Raw genomic sequence first — 19,472 nt, 5'->3', positions numbered from 1 at the left:
TTCTGAAATTTTGATGAAACATAGTTGGGTACCATTAAAAAAAATGTCGGAGGCAAAAAATCCCCCCCCCACCTCCCCTTGGTCATAATAGCGAAAAAAGGGCCTTTATCGGGGAGAAAAAATCCATGCTTCAACGAGTTTTGACAAAAAAATCTGTATTCACTCAAAATATATGGAGGAGACAGTATAATAAAAGTACCTACATAGGTATTTGAGATTCTGCGCCAATCCATGCTATTGCCATCAAAATCCAAGGCCACTTTTGGGGTTCTACTGAGAAAATTGAAAAGTAAATCTTTTTTTTTTTGGAGAGGGGGTATTAGTAGTTGGTGTTTTGAAAATATTTTCTTCGCAAAAGTTTCGCTATAATGACGAAAAAATATTGAAAGATAATATATTTCTGAAACTGAGGAAATATTTTGGAACGCAGTGATGACAATATTTTAGGTTTCAAAAAATTGATAAAGATTGGCAAAAATTCCTAAATTTTTGTTGATTTTTCAAAATTGACAAAAACAATTTAAAATAATAGCATAGAATGGACGCAGAATCTAAGATATATTCATTTAGGACTGGGTCGATCGTCATTTTTCTCAAAACAAATTGGGTACAGGGGCTACAGTGAAAAAACCGTGTTTTTTCGAAAATACTCCCACTTTAAGGGCACATGTTTTCCCTTTAGGGGCACTTCTGGAGCCAGAATTTTTCTGTACAACTTTCAACTCAAAATGACAGTTTTTGCTAAAATTGGTAAAAATCCAGTTTTTTTTCTTTTTTTGGTGATTTACCCAATCTACTACATAGTACGTAGGTAGGTAATACCTATGTTTTCTATGTACTTGGTAACTCACATAAAAATTTAATCATCGACACCAAAAAGAAACCTTTCTGATAGTTTTGAGTTAGATACCATGTACTTGAAAAGTAGGCTACTTGTAATTCAAGAAAATCTTGATTAAGAAGTTGCATGGCTTAAATAGCGCTATAATGAAGCATTTTTCACAAAAACTCTAATTTTTGGGCAACCCCTCTCCCCAATGTTCAGCGAGTTCGGTTCATATGATAATGATACCCATATTGTCTGTCTACTTTCGCCCTAAAATTTGGAGAGGGGGTGCCTATGGCCAAAAAATTGGAGTTTAAGGGTATACTCTGCGGAGAGCATTCTAATTTGACAACCGGTCGAAATATGAAACCGATTTGTTCGTTATTTTCATCATTCGTTCGTAAGACTGCATGTAATCGATTGAACGAATTTAGTCGTGCTTATGTCCCGCGACCCGCTCCCATCTAAACTTCAGACGGGGATTTCTCCGTGAATTTTCAAAATTCTTCCAATTTTTTTTCACCAATACTGATTCATCTATGAAATCGAGGGTATGTAGCCATATTTTCTAATTTTGCTTTTACAACAGGGATGTGAGCGTCTAAAGTACCTCCATCCAATTCCCTATTATAGCCATCAAATGTCCTGAATCAAAAATATCTCGACATACCCTCGCTTTTGAAAGCAAGCCCTAGAAAAATCCGTTCTATAGTTTTGGCACAATCCCCGCCCAAAGTTGACCATTTTTCATCAAAAAATTAGAATAGCCTTAAAGAAGTTAGTTGGTTTTCTTATTGTTTTTGGAGGCCAGCATCCAAAATTATGGATCGCTTTTTTTGGTGGTGCTGTGACAAAAAAACACAATTTTGAGTGTTTTTTGAGTTTTTGAAGATGGCCTACCTGGAGGGAAAATTTGAAAAAAAAATACCAATTATAGTGCTCATGCAGATACATTTTTGAAAAAAAAATTTCATGTACTTAAATTAGGTTCGGAGATACGGCGGTTTCAAATTTTCTTTTGTCAATATATCTCCCCTGGGGGGCCCACAATTTTTGAAGAAAATTCAAGTTGCTAGAATCATATCTCCTTCAAGTATTTTGAGTGAATACAGATTTTTTTGTCAAAACTCGTTGAAGCATGGATTTTTCCTCCCCGATAAAGGCCCTTTTTTCGCTATTATGACCAAGGGGAGGTGGGGGGGGGGGGGGATTTTTTGCCTCCGACATTTTTTTTAATGGTACCCAACTATGTTTCATCAAAATTTCAGAAATCCGAGGACAGGGACATTTCACCTATTTTACCCAGGAATACCCTTTCAGCTATCTTGATGTAAGCACAAATACTTCTGCGCATGTAGTTTTACGATCATGCTGTGTAAATGAATTTTCAATTACACAATTCTGAGGTAAAATTTCACGCTGAACAACTTGATTCTCTTAGATTTCCGCCATTTGTCCATATTTTTGGAGAAAAACGCAAAAAACGTGGTTTTTGAGAGTTTTTTGAGCTTTTGAGCTTGACCCACCACTCCAAATGGCCGGGTGATGACTTCTATAGAAAGTAGACCTAAAGATACATATTTGACGAAAAAAATCGTTTTGGTATGTTTTTTCGTTCCGGAGTAATGTCGATTTAAAGTTTTCTTTTGTCCCCCCTTCTCTCCCCGTGTGATGAAAAATTCTGAAAAAATTCAGGGAGGTACGCCCATGTATCCTCTAACTATATTCGTTTACAGAATCAATTTATCTTAAATACGCGCTGATACAGAATTTTTCCCCTGAAAAACGCGTTTTTTGGCCCCCCTGGCTGAGGGTGGTGGGGTGGGGAGCGGGCTATGGGCCCAAAATTATTTTTTGGGGGTACTAAACATACCCTGTGAGTTTCATCGAAATCTGAGGTTAAGGGCATTTTGCATATCTTATCGGGGGGTACCCTTTGTTATCATTTGTTATCTCAATTCTCGGCCGTTAGGTATTCTTCACTCATCGGAAATATCGGTATGATTTTTTTTGGCGTCATCCAATTTGAAATATTGAAGTGCATAGAAGGGAATTACATCAGCGATAAAAGAGCAAAGTGCGATTGTTTCAGTGAGTGTTTAGTGCTTGGTTCGTTAACAGTTCGATGCTATTTCAATAGGTACCTATTGACTGTGTTTTGTATTAATTTTCGTCCTGTGTAGGCCTATAAAGACTCGATCGCAGACGAGATGAATTTCGAAAAGTTCAAATTATTGATGTGGAAAAATTACCGTTTGCGACGGTACCACTGGGTTGTAACTTTGATCGAATTCATTATACCGATCTTAGTCGTTTGTATTGTGGCACGGATAGTTTCATCGTTACCAAAAAGTACCATCACCGAGAAAAAAATCTATTCATCTACTTCGGAAAAAAAATTCGTTGATGATGCCGAAGTCAACAGCTCTGTTGTTGTGTATTATGCTCCCAATGTTCCTGCCATTAATCAGTTTATGGAACCGTTGGAATATAATTTCGGTAAGTGTGCTCGTTTAGTTCATTAATATGAATTCTCTTTAGGGATTATTGTATTTTTTCATGATCTGATGCGATATTTGGAGTTTGGACACATCGAGCAGTCGAAATACGGAAAGTATTGAAAGAAAAAACAACACGAATAGTGTAAAGCTTGATTTATTCGTAGACTTTCTTTCGATAAGCTGGCTGCGTGATTTTGATCTGAGTTTGCGTAATTAAAATCATCCATTTAGCTGAAAAGTTTTACGAGTATGTTTGAAAAGCTATAGGTAAAAATCTAGGCACGAAGTATAAAATTAGGTGTCCGGTGGTTTATCGTGATTTCATTTGCCATCAAGGTTCGTAGATAAATAAGATGACTAATTACTTAACGTACCGTTACATCCTGGCAAAGGTGGTCATGCTTACCATTTTTCTGCCGGACATCGTTATCAAATCATGACTCATTGATACCTACTACAATTAAGTATGTACCTACATATTAATTTGCTCGACGCTCGACCTGACAATACTCAACCTAGAAATGGAATAATTTTTAACCATAAAGTACCTACTTGCTGTGTACATTGTAAAAAAAAAATGAAAAATTGAAAAAACGTCGCGTTGGCTGTTTATGTTGGAAGAGGTTTTATAGTTCGTTTTCATTTTACTTTTACACTGCTCCGAACAATTTCAGCCTTGATGGAAATTTTTTCTTTCTCGTGACATTCCATAATATCAACTGGATCGAAAAACAGTAAATTTTTTTCGCAATATCTTCCCACCGAACCTTTACAATTCGCCAACTCCGAGTCTCCGATCGAGCTGAAATTTGGCTCTTTGAAAAAGCACATCACTCACACCACAGAACCAAATTTGCAGCTACCGAAGCTGAAAAAAACTTTCCTGGTTGAGATTACGTAACATGTTGCTCGCAGTTTGATTTATTAAGGTACCTCGATAGCGGTAGCAAGCTCCTCCTGGCGCAGAAACCGCCTTGTCTTTTTACATACTTATTTTTCATTTTCTGTGCTTGTTTTTACTTTCATTTTTACATACCTATGGCTCATTTTAGGTTTTGGTAGCTCCGAATTAAAATATCAGCTGATTGTTTTTGGTTCGGCTCTCCTTCAAGACCCCCTACTCTAAAGAGTTAGTCATTATCTGAATTGCCGATTTTTAAAAAAAACTCGCCCCATCGACCCTAAGAGGGTTCTATGTATTTTTCAACATATTTTTTATTTACTGAAAATAATTTTTCGATATGCCTGGCACAAGCAGGACTCAAATTTCTGGGACGTACTCTTTAAAAACTTGCAAACATTCTCACTCGAGCAGAGCACATCATTGGAGAATTGTTCATAATCTTGATGAAAATAAATAAAATCTATTTCTGATTGACTCCATTTTACTTCATTTTTTGACTTTTCACCCTTTTGTAAGTTCTTCTTTTCTGACAAGGTGGTTGTGTAAAATTGCACACGGGTAATGTAAAATACTTATTTTTAATCTTATTCATTCGTATTGTTTGTTTTGTTTACCTAAAGAATCGATGGAAGGATTAGCGAACGAAACTGAGTTGGAAAGTACTTTAGGTGAACATCGTACTATCCTTACCATGAGTTTTGGAATTTTTTTCCAAAACATCATCTACAACGAATCACTACCAGACAAATTAACCTATGTGATAAGAAGCAGATATGATCGTACTTGGAATACCCGAAAATTGTATTCTCCAAAAGACACTTTTGACCTTGATGTGCGAAGTGAGTATATCACTATTTACCTTTACAACCAAATCATTGTGATTTAGTAAAATACCTACTTGAATAATTTTTGTTTTAGATCCTTATATTGATGAAAGCCGCTTTGTTGCTGTTCAGTTGTTGATAAATAATCATTTCGTTAGAAATAAAACGGCCCTAAATGCTTCGTTTGAGGTAGGTACCTACCTACTGAATTAAAATACGAGTGTATATAGATTATTCCATGCGAGACGTATGATTATACCTATTTAACTAATGATTTTCATCTCTTATTTTTACAGGTAGAATTCGAACGGTTTCCGTACCCTTCATTCAGGTTCTTGGATATATTTACACATACAAAAAGGGCTTCTCTATTTTTGGTAGTTGGTGCTGTTATAGTTATAGTCATTTTGATTGCATCGGTCCATTTAATCAATGATATTGTCCAAGAAAAAGACAGCGGTGTTAAGGTGACTTCAAATACATCTTGTATAGGTACGTACTTACACATTTTACTTAGGTTAGTTGAATTTTTATTCAGGAATTAATGAAAATATCCGGACTTGACGAATGGCTGATGTGGCTCAGCTGGTTTTTTCACGGGTTTATTGTCAGTTTGGTTTCCTTGACCATCGTGACCGTAATTTCGACTTATCCATTCGGTGGACCCGGATCAGCAGCCATATGTTTCGTACAATTTTCCGTATTATGGTCGTTTTTGATACTTTACTGCGTGGCCAATATTTCATTCTGCTTCGTGTTTTCTGCGATTTTTCACAAAAGTTTGTATAAAATATACCAATTCGCACATTGGTGAATTTCATAGAAAACCAAAACGCCGTTTCATAAAATGATGACCTTTTTTTGCAGCCACCGTCGCTACGTCGATATTCTTACTTTGTTTTTTATTTCTGCTTGTTGGAATCATGTTTTTGGACAACGCTGTCGATAATTTAGCGTTGAGATTGGCGACATTGACTCCTGCGGGCGCGTTTATTTTGATATTTAATCGGATACGTTATCACGAGGAGCACGGTTTGTGTTGTTTAAGATATTAATAGCTCAGTATTTATCAATTCGGTCAAAAAATTCGATATTTTCCTCGTCAGGTCTTTCGATTTTGTCCAAAGAGAACCCCCCCCCCCTTAAGATAGGTAGGTGAAATGTCCACAACCTCGGGAAATGTTCAGGACCCCGAATAAATAATATGGCTCGAACCCACCTGAAGTCGTCGTCTGAGGGTGTTATAATTGAGGTGCGGCGTAAATTTCGGCTTTCCATCTCCATTTGATAAAACTTTTTGGGAATTTTGAGTTTCAATGAATTCCCAAATTTCAGCTTCCTAGGTAAAGTCGGTTAAATTTTGATTTTTTTCTCACATTTTTGGCCAAATTTGATTTGATGCTAAGCTGTGATTGAACACACCCACTCCCACTGGTTTGAAAACGGTGTTCATTTCAAACACTGGTTTGACAACAGTGTCTGTTTCAAACACCGGTTTGAAAACAGTGTCCGTTTCAAACACTGGTCTGGTGCTAACCTGGGTTTGAACACACCCACTGGTTTGAAAACAATGTATATTTGAAACACTGGTTTGAAAACAGTGTTTTCAAACTAGGGTGTGAAACAGACACACTCTTTCAAAACCAGTGTTTGAAACAGACGCAGTTTTCAAATCAGTGTTTGAAACAGACACTGTTTTCAAACCAGTGTTTGAAACAGACACTGTAGTCAAACCAGTGTATGAAACATGCACTGTTTTTAAACCAGTGTTTGAAACAGACACTGATCTTACTGTTTTCAAACCAGTGGGTGTGTTCAAACCCAGGTTAGCACCAGTGTTTGAGACAGACACTGTTTTCTAACTGTAGTCAAACACGTGTTTGAAACAGACACTGTAGTCAAACCAGTGTTTGAAACAGACACTGTTTTCAAACCAGTGTTTGAAACGGACACTGTAGTCAAACCAGTGTTTGAAACAGACACTGTAGTCAAACCAGTGTTTGAAACAGACACTGTAGTCAAACCAGTGTTTGAAACAGACACTGTTTTCAAACCAGTGTATGAAACAGGCACTGCTTTTAAACCAGTGTTTGAAACGGACACTGTAGTCAAACCAGTGTTTGAAACAGACACGGTTTTCAAACCACTGAGTGAAACAGACACACTCTTTCAAAACCAGTGTTTGAAACAGACGCAGTTTTCAAGTCAGTGTTTGAAACAGACACTGTTGTCAAACCAGGGTTTGAAACAGACACTGTTTTCAAACCAGTGTGTGAAACAGACACACTCTTTCAAAACCAGTGTTTGAAACAGACACTGTTTTCAAACCAGTGTTTGAAACAGACACTGTTTTTAAACCAGTGTTTGAAACGGACACTGTAGTCAAACCAGTGTTTGAAACAGACACTGTTTTCAAACCAGTGTATGAAACAGGCACTGTTTTTAAACCAGTGTTTGAAACAGACACTGATCTTACTGTTTTCAAACCAATGTTTTAAATATACACTGTTTTCAAACCAGTGTTTGAAACAGACACTGTTTTCGAACCAGTGTTTGAACCTTTGAAACAGACACTGTTTTCAAACCAGTGAGTGAAACAGACACACTCTTTCAAAACCAGTATTTGAAACAGACACTGTTTTCGAACCAGTGTTTGAACCTTTGAAACAGACACTGTTTTCAAACCAGTGTTTGAAACAGACTCTGTTTTCAAACCAGTGGGTAAAACAGATACACTCTTTCAAAACCAGTGTTTGAAACAGACACAGTTTTCAAATCAGTGTTTGAAACAGGCACTGCTGTCAAACCAGTGTTCGAAACAGACACTGTTTTCAAACCAGTGAGTGAAACAGACACACTCTTTCAAAACCAGTGTTTGAAACAGACTCTGTTTTCAAACCAGTGTGTAAAACAGATACACTCTTTCAAAACCAGTGTTTGAAACAGACACTGTTTTCAAACCAGTGGGTGTGTTCAAACCCAGGATAGCATCAGTGTTTGAGACAGACACTGCTTTCAAACCAGCGTTCGAAACAGACACTGTTGTCAAACCAATGGGTGTGTTAAAACCCAGGTTAGCACCAGTGTTTGAGACAGACACTGTTTTCAAACCAGTGTTTGAAACAGAGACACTGTTGTCAAACCAGTGTTTGAAACAGAGACACTGTTGTCAAACCAGTGTTAGAAGCGCTTTCTTCAAACCAGTGTTTGTAACAGACACTGTTTTCAAATCAATGCTTGAAACAGACACTGTTGTCAAACCAGTGGGTGTGTTCAAACCCAGGTTGGCACCAGTGTTTAAGGCAGACACTGTTTTCAAACCAGTGTGTGAAACAGACACACTCTTTCAAAACTAGTGTTTGAAACAGACGCAGTTTTCAAATCAGTGTTTGAAACAGACGCAGTTTTTAAATCAGTGTTTGAAACAGACGCAGTTTTCAAATCAGTGTTTGAAACAGACTTTGTTGTCAAACCAGTGTTTGAAACAGGCACTGTTTTCAAACCAGTGTTTGAAACAGACACTGTTTTCAAACCAGTGTTTGAAACAGACTCTGTTTTCAAACCAGTGTTTGAAACAGACTCTGTTTTCAAACCAGTGTGTAAAACAGATACACTCTTTCAAAACCAGTGTTTGAAACAGACACTGTTGTCAAACCAGTGTGTGTGTTAAAACTCAGGTTAGCACCAGTGTTTGAGACGGACACTGTTTTCAAACCAGTGTTTGAAACAGACACTATTGTCAAGCCAGTGTTTGTAACAGACACTGTTTTCAAATCAATGCTTGAAACAGACACTGATTTCAAACCAGTGTTTGAAACAGACACTGTTTCATACACGCACTGGTCCGAACTTGGGTTTGAACACACCGACTGACTGAAAACAGTGTCTGTTTCAAGCACTGGTTTGAAAGCAGTGTCGCACTATTATTTTCATCTAGAAATTCTGCGGAGGAATTTTCTTTCTGGAAGTTGGAATTTTTGAGAAACCATTTCTCCCCAAATTTCAATCTAAAATATCGTATGCTTCCCCCCTTCAAAGAAACTGCAGATGTACCTACTAGTAAGGTATCTAGTTTTCTAAAATGTTATGAAGACCTGACTGTGAAACCTCGATCAAATTGCTATCAAATGATTCTGTTTTATAAATGTATGTTAACCATAAAAACTCACGTTTGTTGTCTATTTCTTAGGAATTGATACCACGTGGTCATCTGTCGCTGCATCTGTAAATGACCGGAATTCTGTTTCGTTGATGTTTTGTTTGTTCATGTTGGTGGTTGATACCTGTCTGTATTTCTTTTTGGCGTATTATATTACCGCCATTAATCCTGGCAAATTTGGAGCTCGCAAATCACCTTTATTCATTTTCGAGGTACCTACTTGATTGAGATTCTACGCCAGTTCGAATTATACAGCTTAATTTAATCTCAAATAATGTACCTATTTAAATACATATAGATATATTCCCAACGTATTCTCCTTTCATAAACTTATTGATTTCATTTCAGCTTTTGTACGTTATCTATTGTTATTTAAACCAGCATCTTTTTTTAAATCGTTTTTTCCCCTTATTTTACTAGTGAACAACTAGAAATAAAATGAAATTACCTATCGATCATTTGCAGAGTTTGTTTTCGTGTTTCTTCACAAATGACACCGAACCGTTGCAGAATTTAAATGAAACAGCTAAAAGCAACTTCTTCGAACCACCTCCTCAGAACGTAGAATCTACGATACAAATCAAAAATCTGCATAAATATTTCGGAAATGTGTACGCGGTTAGAGGAGTTGATATGAATATTTATAAAAGTGAGATGACAGTTCTGTTGGGATGTAATGGCGCAGGAAAAACAACCACTATGTCTATAATGACTGGTAAGATTTTATCATTGGTGTGAACTAAGTAGGTATCTTAGGTGGTAATTGCGTGGAATTTTTCACTAATCATTTGTTCGTAGGATTGATTTCTCCCAGTGCTGGATCTATACATTTTAAAGGCATGGATATATTCAAAAATATGGATAAATTTAGAAGAAATTTAGGAATGTGCCCTCAAGAGAATCGAACGATGCCTTATTTAACAGTTCTGGAGCATTTGTTGTTTTTTGGACAAGTATGTTTAAAACTCGCTCAATATTTTGACCACGTTCTCTTTCTTAATAATAACTAATGCTCGTTGGGTGAAGTTGAAAGGTATTTCACGAGCAGCAGCACTAGCTGAAGCAAATGAATACCTGGCAATTATGGAAATGCAGTCGAAGAAAAATTCGTTAATTGGAGCATTATCGGGTGGAATGAAAAGAAAACTGTGCCTAGCAATCGCGTTGATGGGAAAAGCTGAAGTATGTTCCGTTGGAATTTAAGCAATCCTCCAATCTTCAATCCTCGTACCTATTTACTATTTTCATTTCGTAATTTTATTAATATTGCAGGTTCTGATATTGGATGAGCCGACGTCTGGAATGGATGCGCAATCGAGGAGAAAATTATGGGATTTGTTGTTGGTTAGTATTTATTTTATAATTTTTTTAAAATAGTAATTTAGAACCTAGGTAGGTACCTATATCAGTATTTTTATTCATCCGGATTGAAATCCTTTAAAAAAATGTTCATATTCGAGTTCAGTTTCCTTGAAAACATACCATTCGATATATCACTCAACTTTTCACGATTTTTCAAAATTTTGACCCCTTTTTGGGGCACAGAGGGGCATAAATAATTCTAATCTCTCACAAAGTCACGAATCGTATTCGAATTTTCACTTTCATTTATGTAAAATGATGGTACCTATTTTTGTCTTGTTATAAATCATAGGGTTTGCGAGGCCAACGTACTGTTATATTCACAACGCATCATATGGAAGAAGCAGACGCTTTAGGAGATCGTATTGCGATTATGGACCATGGTGTTATCGTTTGTCACGGAACCCCTCTATTTTTGAAGAAAGCATACGGTAATGTTTGTTCTCATTTTCTTTTTGTAAAGAAATTTAGTGGTATTTTTAACGATTTAATTAGGTACGTGCGTTTATCAGGTATCGGGTATGAATTAACGATCACCAAAGACGGTGGGGATTCGGCTGCTATCGATAATGTGATCAAAGCTGCATTACCAGACGCCAGTCGAGAACGTGAAACGTCCACAGAAACCATCTATAAATTACCGTTAACTGAAACCAGTAAATTTCCAACTCTGTTTAAAAATTTAGAAGCTGAAAAACTGCAATTGGGTATTCGAAATTTGGGTGTTGCCGCTACCACAATGGAAAATGTATTTTTAAAGTAAGTAAAAGTGCCTAGCTACCTACACCTACGTTCATACTTACTTACGTAGGTATGTATAGTATATGAATTTGTGAATGAAAATTTGAGGTATCGATTCGATTGTATATTTTCATATTACAGAGTTGGGGGTGTTTCTACTTATGATGCAGATTCAACGAAATATAAGACGGTTACTGACTCCAATTCTGGAACGAGTAAGAAAGAAATCATAGAATTATGAAGTGCCATGGTTTGAAAATTTTTCAGCAGTGACGATTTATTTTTTATTGGTCTTTAGATCATCTGCATTATTATGTTGGAGCGTTTTTATACGTTCAACAATTCAAAGCCATATTCAAGAAAAAGTGTCTGTATACGTCGCGGAATCTATTCAGCATATTCACTCGAGTAAGTACATGCATATTATAATCCTTATATTTTTCAAAATTGCTAATTATTATGATAATACTTATGGGGTGATTCCTCATTGCCAATTCGACTAGGATTGTGAAATCATTCATTCGATTTCGTTTAAATTTTTTCCATGTACTGTTTTCAAAATGAACCCATGATTTTCGAGATTTTTGAAAAGTGATCTTGCAAGTTGTTATTTATCAAAATGGGTCACAATTTCGCAAAAAATTTGAATATTCGACAAAAACGTTTTTTGAAAATTTTTGTGCCCAAAATGGGTCCATGATTCTTGCGATTTTTGAAAAAGTACCCACTCTCGTATTATGCACCTGCTTATAAAAATGGGTTAAAATTTTGCGAGAAATTCAAATATTTTTACAAAAGCTCTTTTGACAATTTTGAAGAATTTTAAGCCCAAGAGTAATTCATGATTTTCGGAATTTTTCGATGCCAAAATCCTTACTTTACTGTCAAAAAAGTTGTCAAAAAGTCTCGATTTATTATCAAATTAAAGTTTCCAAATAATTCAACTTTTCAAATGAAATAAGTACATTTCAATTCATACCGAATATTCTGGGTTTTTGTGATTTTTTTTCTGTATTAAAATTTTATTTCTACGTCCTTCAGCTACACATTGACTATATTGAAGAGTGATTTGGGCGGAGGCTTCATACATATAATTGAAAAAACATTTTGTAAGTTCGAGTTATTTACCCCATTTTTGGGGTAATTTTATAAGGAAAGTAATTCTCCTAGGGTAATTCCAAGCCAGTAATTTTGAAATACCTATACCATTTATTGCATACTTAGGTTTTTATTTCATGTAAATTGAATCACTAGAACAAAAATTTAAAATTTTTTACAAATATGCATTTTTGAAGCATAATTTTTGAAAACTAGACGAACTAGAGAAAAAAGCCCCCTTTTGATGGGACGTAGAGTAGGTATGGAGCGCTAGTGTGTACAGGGTGGCCAGAAATATCGGGCACCCCTAAAAAAGTTTTCCAACTAAATACTTCGGTTGGTCACAGTGAATGATAATAATGATAACACATGATTGGTTGTTGGACTGGAGAGATAATATTCCACCAATCATATGCATCTATTTCATGTTGCCAACCTATATTTTTAATGAAAAACTTTCTTAGGGGTACCCGATATTTCTGGCCACCCTATATATTGTTGAGTAGGTAACGAAAAGGTGAACAACAAACGTTGCAACCAATCACAACATTGTTTCGTTCAGATATGAGTAGTTCCGTTTGCTCTTGAGAAGGGCAGAGAGGATGGCGGAGGGTTTGTTGTTCACCTTTTCGCACCTTTTCAATTTTGTCACCAGAGTTCAGCCACTCCGCGGGCTACGTCCAAATTTCGACCCCCCCCCCCAAATACTACATCAAAACAGAGAAAAAAACATTACAGGGCAATTTCGCTAATCGCTAGGGCTATCGGAATTACCCCATGGCATGAAAAATGATCAACGTCGTCATCATCGTCGTTTCCCTGTAAGCGGTAGGCCTGTTGGCCTGTCTGCTACGGTGTGGAACCTGTTGAGGATGAGCCTGAGGTATCAGTGAGTTTCCTCTTTGGTCTCCCTCTGCTTCTCTTCCCCGTTGGTGTATATTGAAGGACCTGTTTTGGTGATCTTGTTTCCTCCATCCTCTTGACATGATTTCTCCAATCTTTCCTATACTGCTTTATCCTCTTCATGACTGGCTTCACTCCGAGATCTGCTGTTATTTTCTCAGATAGGACTCTGTCTCTGAGAGTCTGCTTCCTTGGCTGCATATCCTCTTACATTCCAGTTTCCGAATTTGTATTTTCTTTCGTTTGGGTGCATTTTTATTTTAACCAGGAGTTCACCTCTGCCTGGGATCCCATAGTTCCATCCGTTTCCTGTTGTTTGTGTATTTTGAGTAAGGTTGATTTTCGTCTGACGTAATACCACCAAACAAATAATTACTTATAAAAGCAAAATCAAAAGAGGTACTGACACTTCAACACATATCCATCAAATTTCAACTTCTAAACAGAATTTTTCAACAAGTTTTGAACCATAAAAATGAGTTTCAAAAATGCACTGTTTTTTGCGGCAAAGGTTTTGGGCATTCAGATTTTGAACACTGCACAGACTTGACAAATCGGAGCAGATGGACCATCTGATCATTAATGGGTGTAGGTTAGCACTAAAACTACCTACTTTCTTCATCATTTGTGCCAAAATGTGTTTTGCAACAAAGCTAGGACTTGCTATCGGAATTACCCCACTTTACCTTACCTCCATACCTACATATCTTACGGTTCGTTGCAGATTATTCTAACATCGTTAATGGGACTATTCATGGCGTATGTACCACTACTGAACCAAGTAGAAGTAGACCATTCGCCGGAACCACCGTTGGATTTATCAATGAGTACCTATCCGGGTCCAACAGTTGTGCTGAAGAATAATGTCATTGACTCCAGTTTCGCCGAACATCTTTCAGAATACGTTTCTGAAGAAGGAGGTTTATTGGTGAACGCCAATATTTCTCCGATTGAAGAAGGTTTATGGAATTCAATGCCTATAATTGTCAATTAATGTACATATATTAATGCTGACTTAATTATATGTATCAATGTTCGTGTTCTGTAGATTTACTGCAATATGGAAACGATATTTTGAAATATGAAAGAGATTATATATCTGCTTTCGAATTGAATTCAACGACTGTAAAAGTACTGAATAATCCTTCTTTAATACATTCGTTTCCAATTACCATCACAACGTATACGAACGTATTGCTTCGCAGTATCATGAAAGACAATCGCTATCAAATCAATACGATCAATCATCCTATACCAAGTCGGAAATCATTAGAAGACTCAGAAGTAAGACACAACAATTAATTTTTCGAGTATGTTTTGAAGTGGAAATTACCGTACCTAGTACCTACCTATTATTTTACAGAATGGTTGCTTCAAAAGTCAAGTACTCGATTTTTCATTTTATATCCTGTGGTTTATCGCGATGGCATTTTACACGGTTGATTTAACGGCTTACTTTGCCGTATTTGTGAACACGGAGCGAATTGATGGATTTCAACATATTCAAACCATGTCGAATGTTTCTCCATTGGTGTATTGGATCGCTACTCTATCATTCGATCTGGCGTTCTTTTTGCTTGTAATTTTCATTCGTGTTGGAGTTTTCAAACTCGTGGATAAATCAACTTTCCTTGGCCTTAATACATCGATTGGTTAGTGAAGTACCTATTATCTAATTTGAGAGATGTGATCGTATAGAATAAAATAGGTAGGTATATGTACATGGAGAATGTAACATTTTACAGGTATTTTTGCATTGATAATAATTCTATACGGGATATCCGGGTTGCTTTTCATCTACGTAATCAGTTATTTTTCCAGTTCCAAAGAAGGATCGTATTCCTTACATTTAATTTTCAACGTGATATGTGCGTATATCGAGTTACAATATTGCTGATTATTTTTGTGTCATTGTGTCCATAAGTTCGTTCTCATTTGCAGAGTCGTTATTGATTTACAGGTTGCATAATAATATTGGTATTTTACGGACTGCTGGGCAAAGTGAGCCTGCACAACCAATTAGGAGTAGAACACGTTCATAAATTGGTGTTTCGGTTCATTGTCAAAGGTGTAATTTTACTCGTTCCTTCGTTTAATTTCTCGCTATTGTTCTTCAAGTTTATAGCAACTTTCCAAGCCAAAGCAGGGTGTTCTAACTGTTATTCCGAAGCCTCGAGAGAAAACTGTGAAGGTAGGTTGAGTTGTGTTGAAATGCATCAAAGTGTATTAAGTAGGTACCTACCTAGTTTTAAATTTTACCTACGCTGATTTCCTTTCCATTTGTACCAGAACGGAATCCGATAGTAAGGAAACCGTACTTTGTATTTGAATCGGATGAGAATAAGGACGGTATACTTTTGGAGACGTTATTTTTGATATTCGATATCATTTTATATGCCATCATACTTTCCTTCATCAATACTGGATTTGTTCGTAATGGGTTTAACTCGTTGAAGAATAGAATGTTTGGTACCTTGTCCACTAATCCGGATGAAGGCGATGACGACGTGAAACAGGAATATGATAAAGTGCAAAAGTATAAGAAAGATGAATCGGGTAAGTACAAAAAAAACCACGATGATTTTGTTGTGTGTGTCTCGCCATATTGACATAGGAAGCTGAAAGTTGGCATGTACATTCCACTCTAACTACTGTGAAAATTACTACCTTGCAGATCATGTTTCATTGTGTAACCGCGAACAGAACGTGATTAATGGCAAATTATCCGATGTTGAAATTGGTGAAAATGTTCCATTACGAGGTATATAAAATGTTAAGTACCTACCTAATTTTTAAAAAGCTTGGCTGTGGTCGCAGTTATTGCTTGGGGTATTTTTTGTGTAAATCTTTCAAAATAGGTAGTATAGGTACCTCTACCTACATATTAATGCAACTAACAGCTTTGTGTGAGGTAATAATGTAAGTAAGTACCAGTACCAAATGTAGTTGAAAATACTTCGTATTGACGTTGTTTTCTTTTTAGAATAGGTATAGAATCCTACTGAGAAAATGTAACTAACTGTTTTACAGAAAGAAACACGACTTCTTTGCTGGTGGATGGATTGCGAAATAATTACATCAACTGGCTCAAACCCTTCACTGCTGTTTCCGATGTGAATTTTATCATCAAACCTGGAGAATGTTTTGGTCTTTTAGGAGTTAACGGGGCTGGTAAAACTACTACGTTTAAAATGCTGACAGCTGAAATTGTTCCTACCTTGGGTGATGCGTCCATCGAAACAATTAAATTGAGGACTAACAAGATGCGGGTAGGTTAGGTACCTATATTTCTGTAGAAAGTAATGGTGGTAGATTCAGCGCCCCCCTTCTTCAATATTGGCGAAGAAAATATTCCTAGAAGTAGAAAAATTTTTCAACTGAACATATAAGCTGAATCGAAAGTATACCTAGGTACATACATGCAAAAATACATTACGAGCCAAAATTCTTGATGCTAAAGTTAATTTTTCAATTTTTGATGAATTTTATAAAATGGACCCACAAAACTGAAATTTGGCGCTGAACCTTTTTTTGACTCCTCGAATCAATCGGAAGTGGTTTCGAACCGTTTCAAGCAGTTTTAGAGCCACCAAAAAAATTTTCAAAGTTGAAATTTTTATAAAATTATACTCGATGAAATTGAAAATTTAAAGTTTTGCTTCACGTCACAATTTCGCGATGTTAAGACGATTGGAGGTACATATTTCAAGCGTTTCTGAAGCTTCCAGTTGTGTTTGAATATTCCAGAATTTCAAAAAAGTCATTACTAGAAACCGTCCAAATTTTGGAATTTGATTGTAAAAATTTGGCAATTTCAAAATTTTTACATTGAAGTGAGATGCTTTCATCTTAATTCTGTCTTCAGAACGGAATTTCAGCAAATTTTAAAAATTTTTGTGCTTTTGCCTTCCAAAAAAATTTTTATTTTATGAAAAATGAAATTTTTCCTGATTTAGAAAACTGCAGATTAGGTAGGTATACCTATACTTTTTGTCAAAAATTTCTAGAAATTTCAGTTTTTGACCAAATTTTTTCTGGATTTTGAATTCTAAAATCAAATTTTTCGAAGTAAAAAACAAAACCATAGAATATCTGACCACATCCAATATTGTTTTCATTGTGATGTAATAATTTATCCTTATGTGAGCTGTTGAAGTTTTCAAAAAAAAAAAACTCCAACTCGTTTGAAAATTTACCTTTTGAAAGTACCTAATAAAAATAAACTCAATTCGAAGTTGCAGTTGAAGGAGGTACGTGGCAAATTTTAGCTTTCGAGGTAAATTTGGTGAAATTATGATTTTTTCATTATTTAGGGCATTTGATTTCCGAAAATTAAAAAATGCTTCAGCACCTGAAATTTTAGTGGTGAGGTAGGTACTTTTGCATTCTTTTTCGAATCAGCGTTGTCCATTTCGAAAAACTTTCTGCCAGTGGGATATATCCCTTTTGAGAACGTTTAGCTATTCGACCTTCCAAATCAAAGGCTACTTGATAAATTATTTCATTTTCCAAAGTATTTATCAATGGCCGGATATTGCCCTCAAACCAACTGCTTCATCGAAGAATTGACCGGAAGAGAAATGCTGTCCATGATTGCCAGCATGAGAGGTGTTTTCCAAAATGAGATTGAACTTCTAGTTGATAAATGGATCAAAATTATAGGTACCTACTTACACTGGAAAACTTCTCAATTTTTTGTCAAAAGCAGATCATTCATTTCGGTATTAATTTTCGTTTCAGGGTTAGAAGAATTCCAGAACCGAAGATGTGGCACTTACAGTGGAGGCAATAAACGAAAATTATGTACAGCGATGTCATTAATTGGAGATCCCAAAGTAATATTCTTGGACGAACCTACCAGCGGACTAGACCCAGTTTCTAGACGTAATTTGTACGACGTAATGGCACAAAGTAAAGAAGCCGGACAAGCTGTTATTTTAACTTCTCACAGGTATTGTTTAATTTACTACGAACTTAAAGACAATTATTTTGATTATTTTCTCATAATTATATTGGCTTATTTTATTTTCAGTATGGAGGAATACGAAACTCTGTGTGATCGTTTAACCATAATGGTCTCTGGTGTTATGAAATGTATCGGAACTACTCAACATTTGAAGAAAAAATACGCCCAAGGATTCTCGATTATGATAAAAATCAACGATATTCCCGAATTTGACGGAGAAAAAGCTGCATTAAAAAACACCATGATGGAGTTATTCACAGAGAAATACTGTATTCTCAAAGACGAGCATAGGGTGAGAGACAAGTTTATTCAAATTTTTGATCATCAAGTCTGATTCAACTTACCTATGCTTTGCTAATTTTTCATTTTCATCTGTTGCAGGGGTTGCTTTATTATCAAATAAAAGATACATCTATACCGTGGTGGGCTTTGTTTGAAAAAATGGAAGCTCTAAAGCAACGCTATCGTGACTTAGTTGAAGATTACGTAATTACAGATACCACTTTGGAGGAAGTTTTCATTTCATTCGCTAAGGAGAGCGCAGATCTGAATTTAAATAAATAGGTTTTCAGCTGTGATTTTTTCTTTGTGGAAATCATTATGATTCGTCCAAATTGAGCTTAACATTTAATTGTATCGAGCTTCCTTTTTTTTTCAAGTCATCAGTGCAAAGTCTGACTTAATCTATGTCAGTGTGATTTCTACTCATAGAATGCTTGTAGTTTATTTTCATAAAATATTTTTCACTTCAGTCTTCTCATTAAGTTTACCAGTTATACTTACTCTAAATTAAGGTTTCAACTTCTGGAAGATGATGCATATATGTATTTTCGTTGCATTTAAGTTAGGTACCTATCAATTTATTTTTTACTCGAATTTGTTTTTGTGTTTACTTATTTACTTACATATAAAATTATCAACATTTGAAAACGATTTTATTTTTTTTAATTTGCCAATTTTCATTTGAATGATAAATCAGGGTGGATAGCGAGAAAAAAGTCTGAGGATTTTGACCCAAATCCAGTAAAGACCTTTATTTTGAGTTGAAAGTCACTTACACATTTTTTTTGCTCTGGTTCTTCTAAAATGTTTAGATAGGTTTCGCTGGATTCACCAATTTCAGGAGATTGTCGACCCCATTTAAAGGGATCTTCCCAACTCCCCACCCCTTCTGGTCAAAAATTTGTT

The 19,472-nt window shown here is 35.9% G+C and overlaps 1 protein-coding gene across 1 annotated transcript; it reads left to right on the top strand.

Moving 5' to 3' along the window:
* The first annotated feature begins 3,036 nt into the window (after positions 1–3,036).
* On the top strand, positions 3,037–19,127 carry LOC135834143 (retinal-specific phospholipid-transporting ATPase ABCA4-like). Its single transcript, XM_065347983.1, has 26 exons — positions 3,037–3,325; positions 4,852–5,070; positions 5,150–5,244; positions 5,352–5,547; positions 5,923–6,087; positions 9,245–9,426; positions 9,680–9,929; positions 10,013–10,167; positions 10,241–10,396; positions 10,487–10,558; positions 10,869–11,007; positions 11,089–11,335; positions 11,459–11,532; positions 11,616–11,725; positions 14,043–14,277; positions 14,367–14,602; positions 14,682–14,970; positions 15,064–15,186; positions 15,279–15,509; positions 15,608–15,874; positions 15,993–16,079; positions 16,349–16,587; positions 17,833–17,980; positions 18,059–18,269; positions 18,351–18,576; positions 18,666–19,127. The coding sequence occupies exons 1-26, from the start codon at positions 3,037–3,039 to the stop codon at positions 18,846–18,848; spliced, it is 4,824 nt and encodes a 1,607-aa protein (XP_065204055.1). The 3' UTR covers positions 18,849–19,127.
* The last annotated feature ends 345 nt before the right edge of the window (positions 19,128–19,472 follow it).

The sequence above is a fragment of the Planococcus citri genome, chromosome 2 (genome assembly GCF_950023065.1).
Source record: "Planococcus citri chromosome 2, ihPlaCitr1.1, whole genome shotgun sequence".
In the NCBI taxonomy this organism is placed as follows: Eukaryota; Metazoa; Arthropoda; class Insecta; order Hemiptera; family Pseudococcidae; genus Planococcus; species Planococcus citri.
This window is presented reverse-complemented; position numbering and strand designations above follow the sequence as displayed.

What these genes read in the sequence shown, in the direction of transcription:
- LOC135834143 (XM_065347983.1), top strand. Translation starts at nt 3,037, where the DNA reads ATGAATTTCGAAAAGTTCAAATTATTGATGTGGAAAAATTACCGTTTG. An exon ending in CACCTTTATTCATTTTCGAG is followed by an intron (nt 9,427 to 9,679) that starts GTACCTACTTGA and finishes GATCATTTGCAG; the next exon opens with AGTTTGTTTTCGTGTTTCTT. An exon ending in GTATAAGAAAGATGAATCGG is followed by an intron (nt 15,875 to 15,992) that starts GTAAGTACAAAA and finishes ACTACCTTGCAG; the next exon opens with ATCATGTTTCATTGTGTAAC.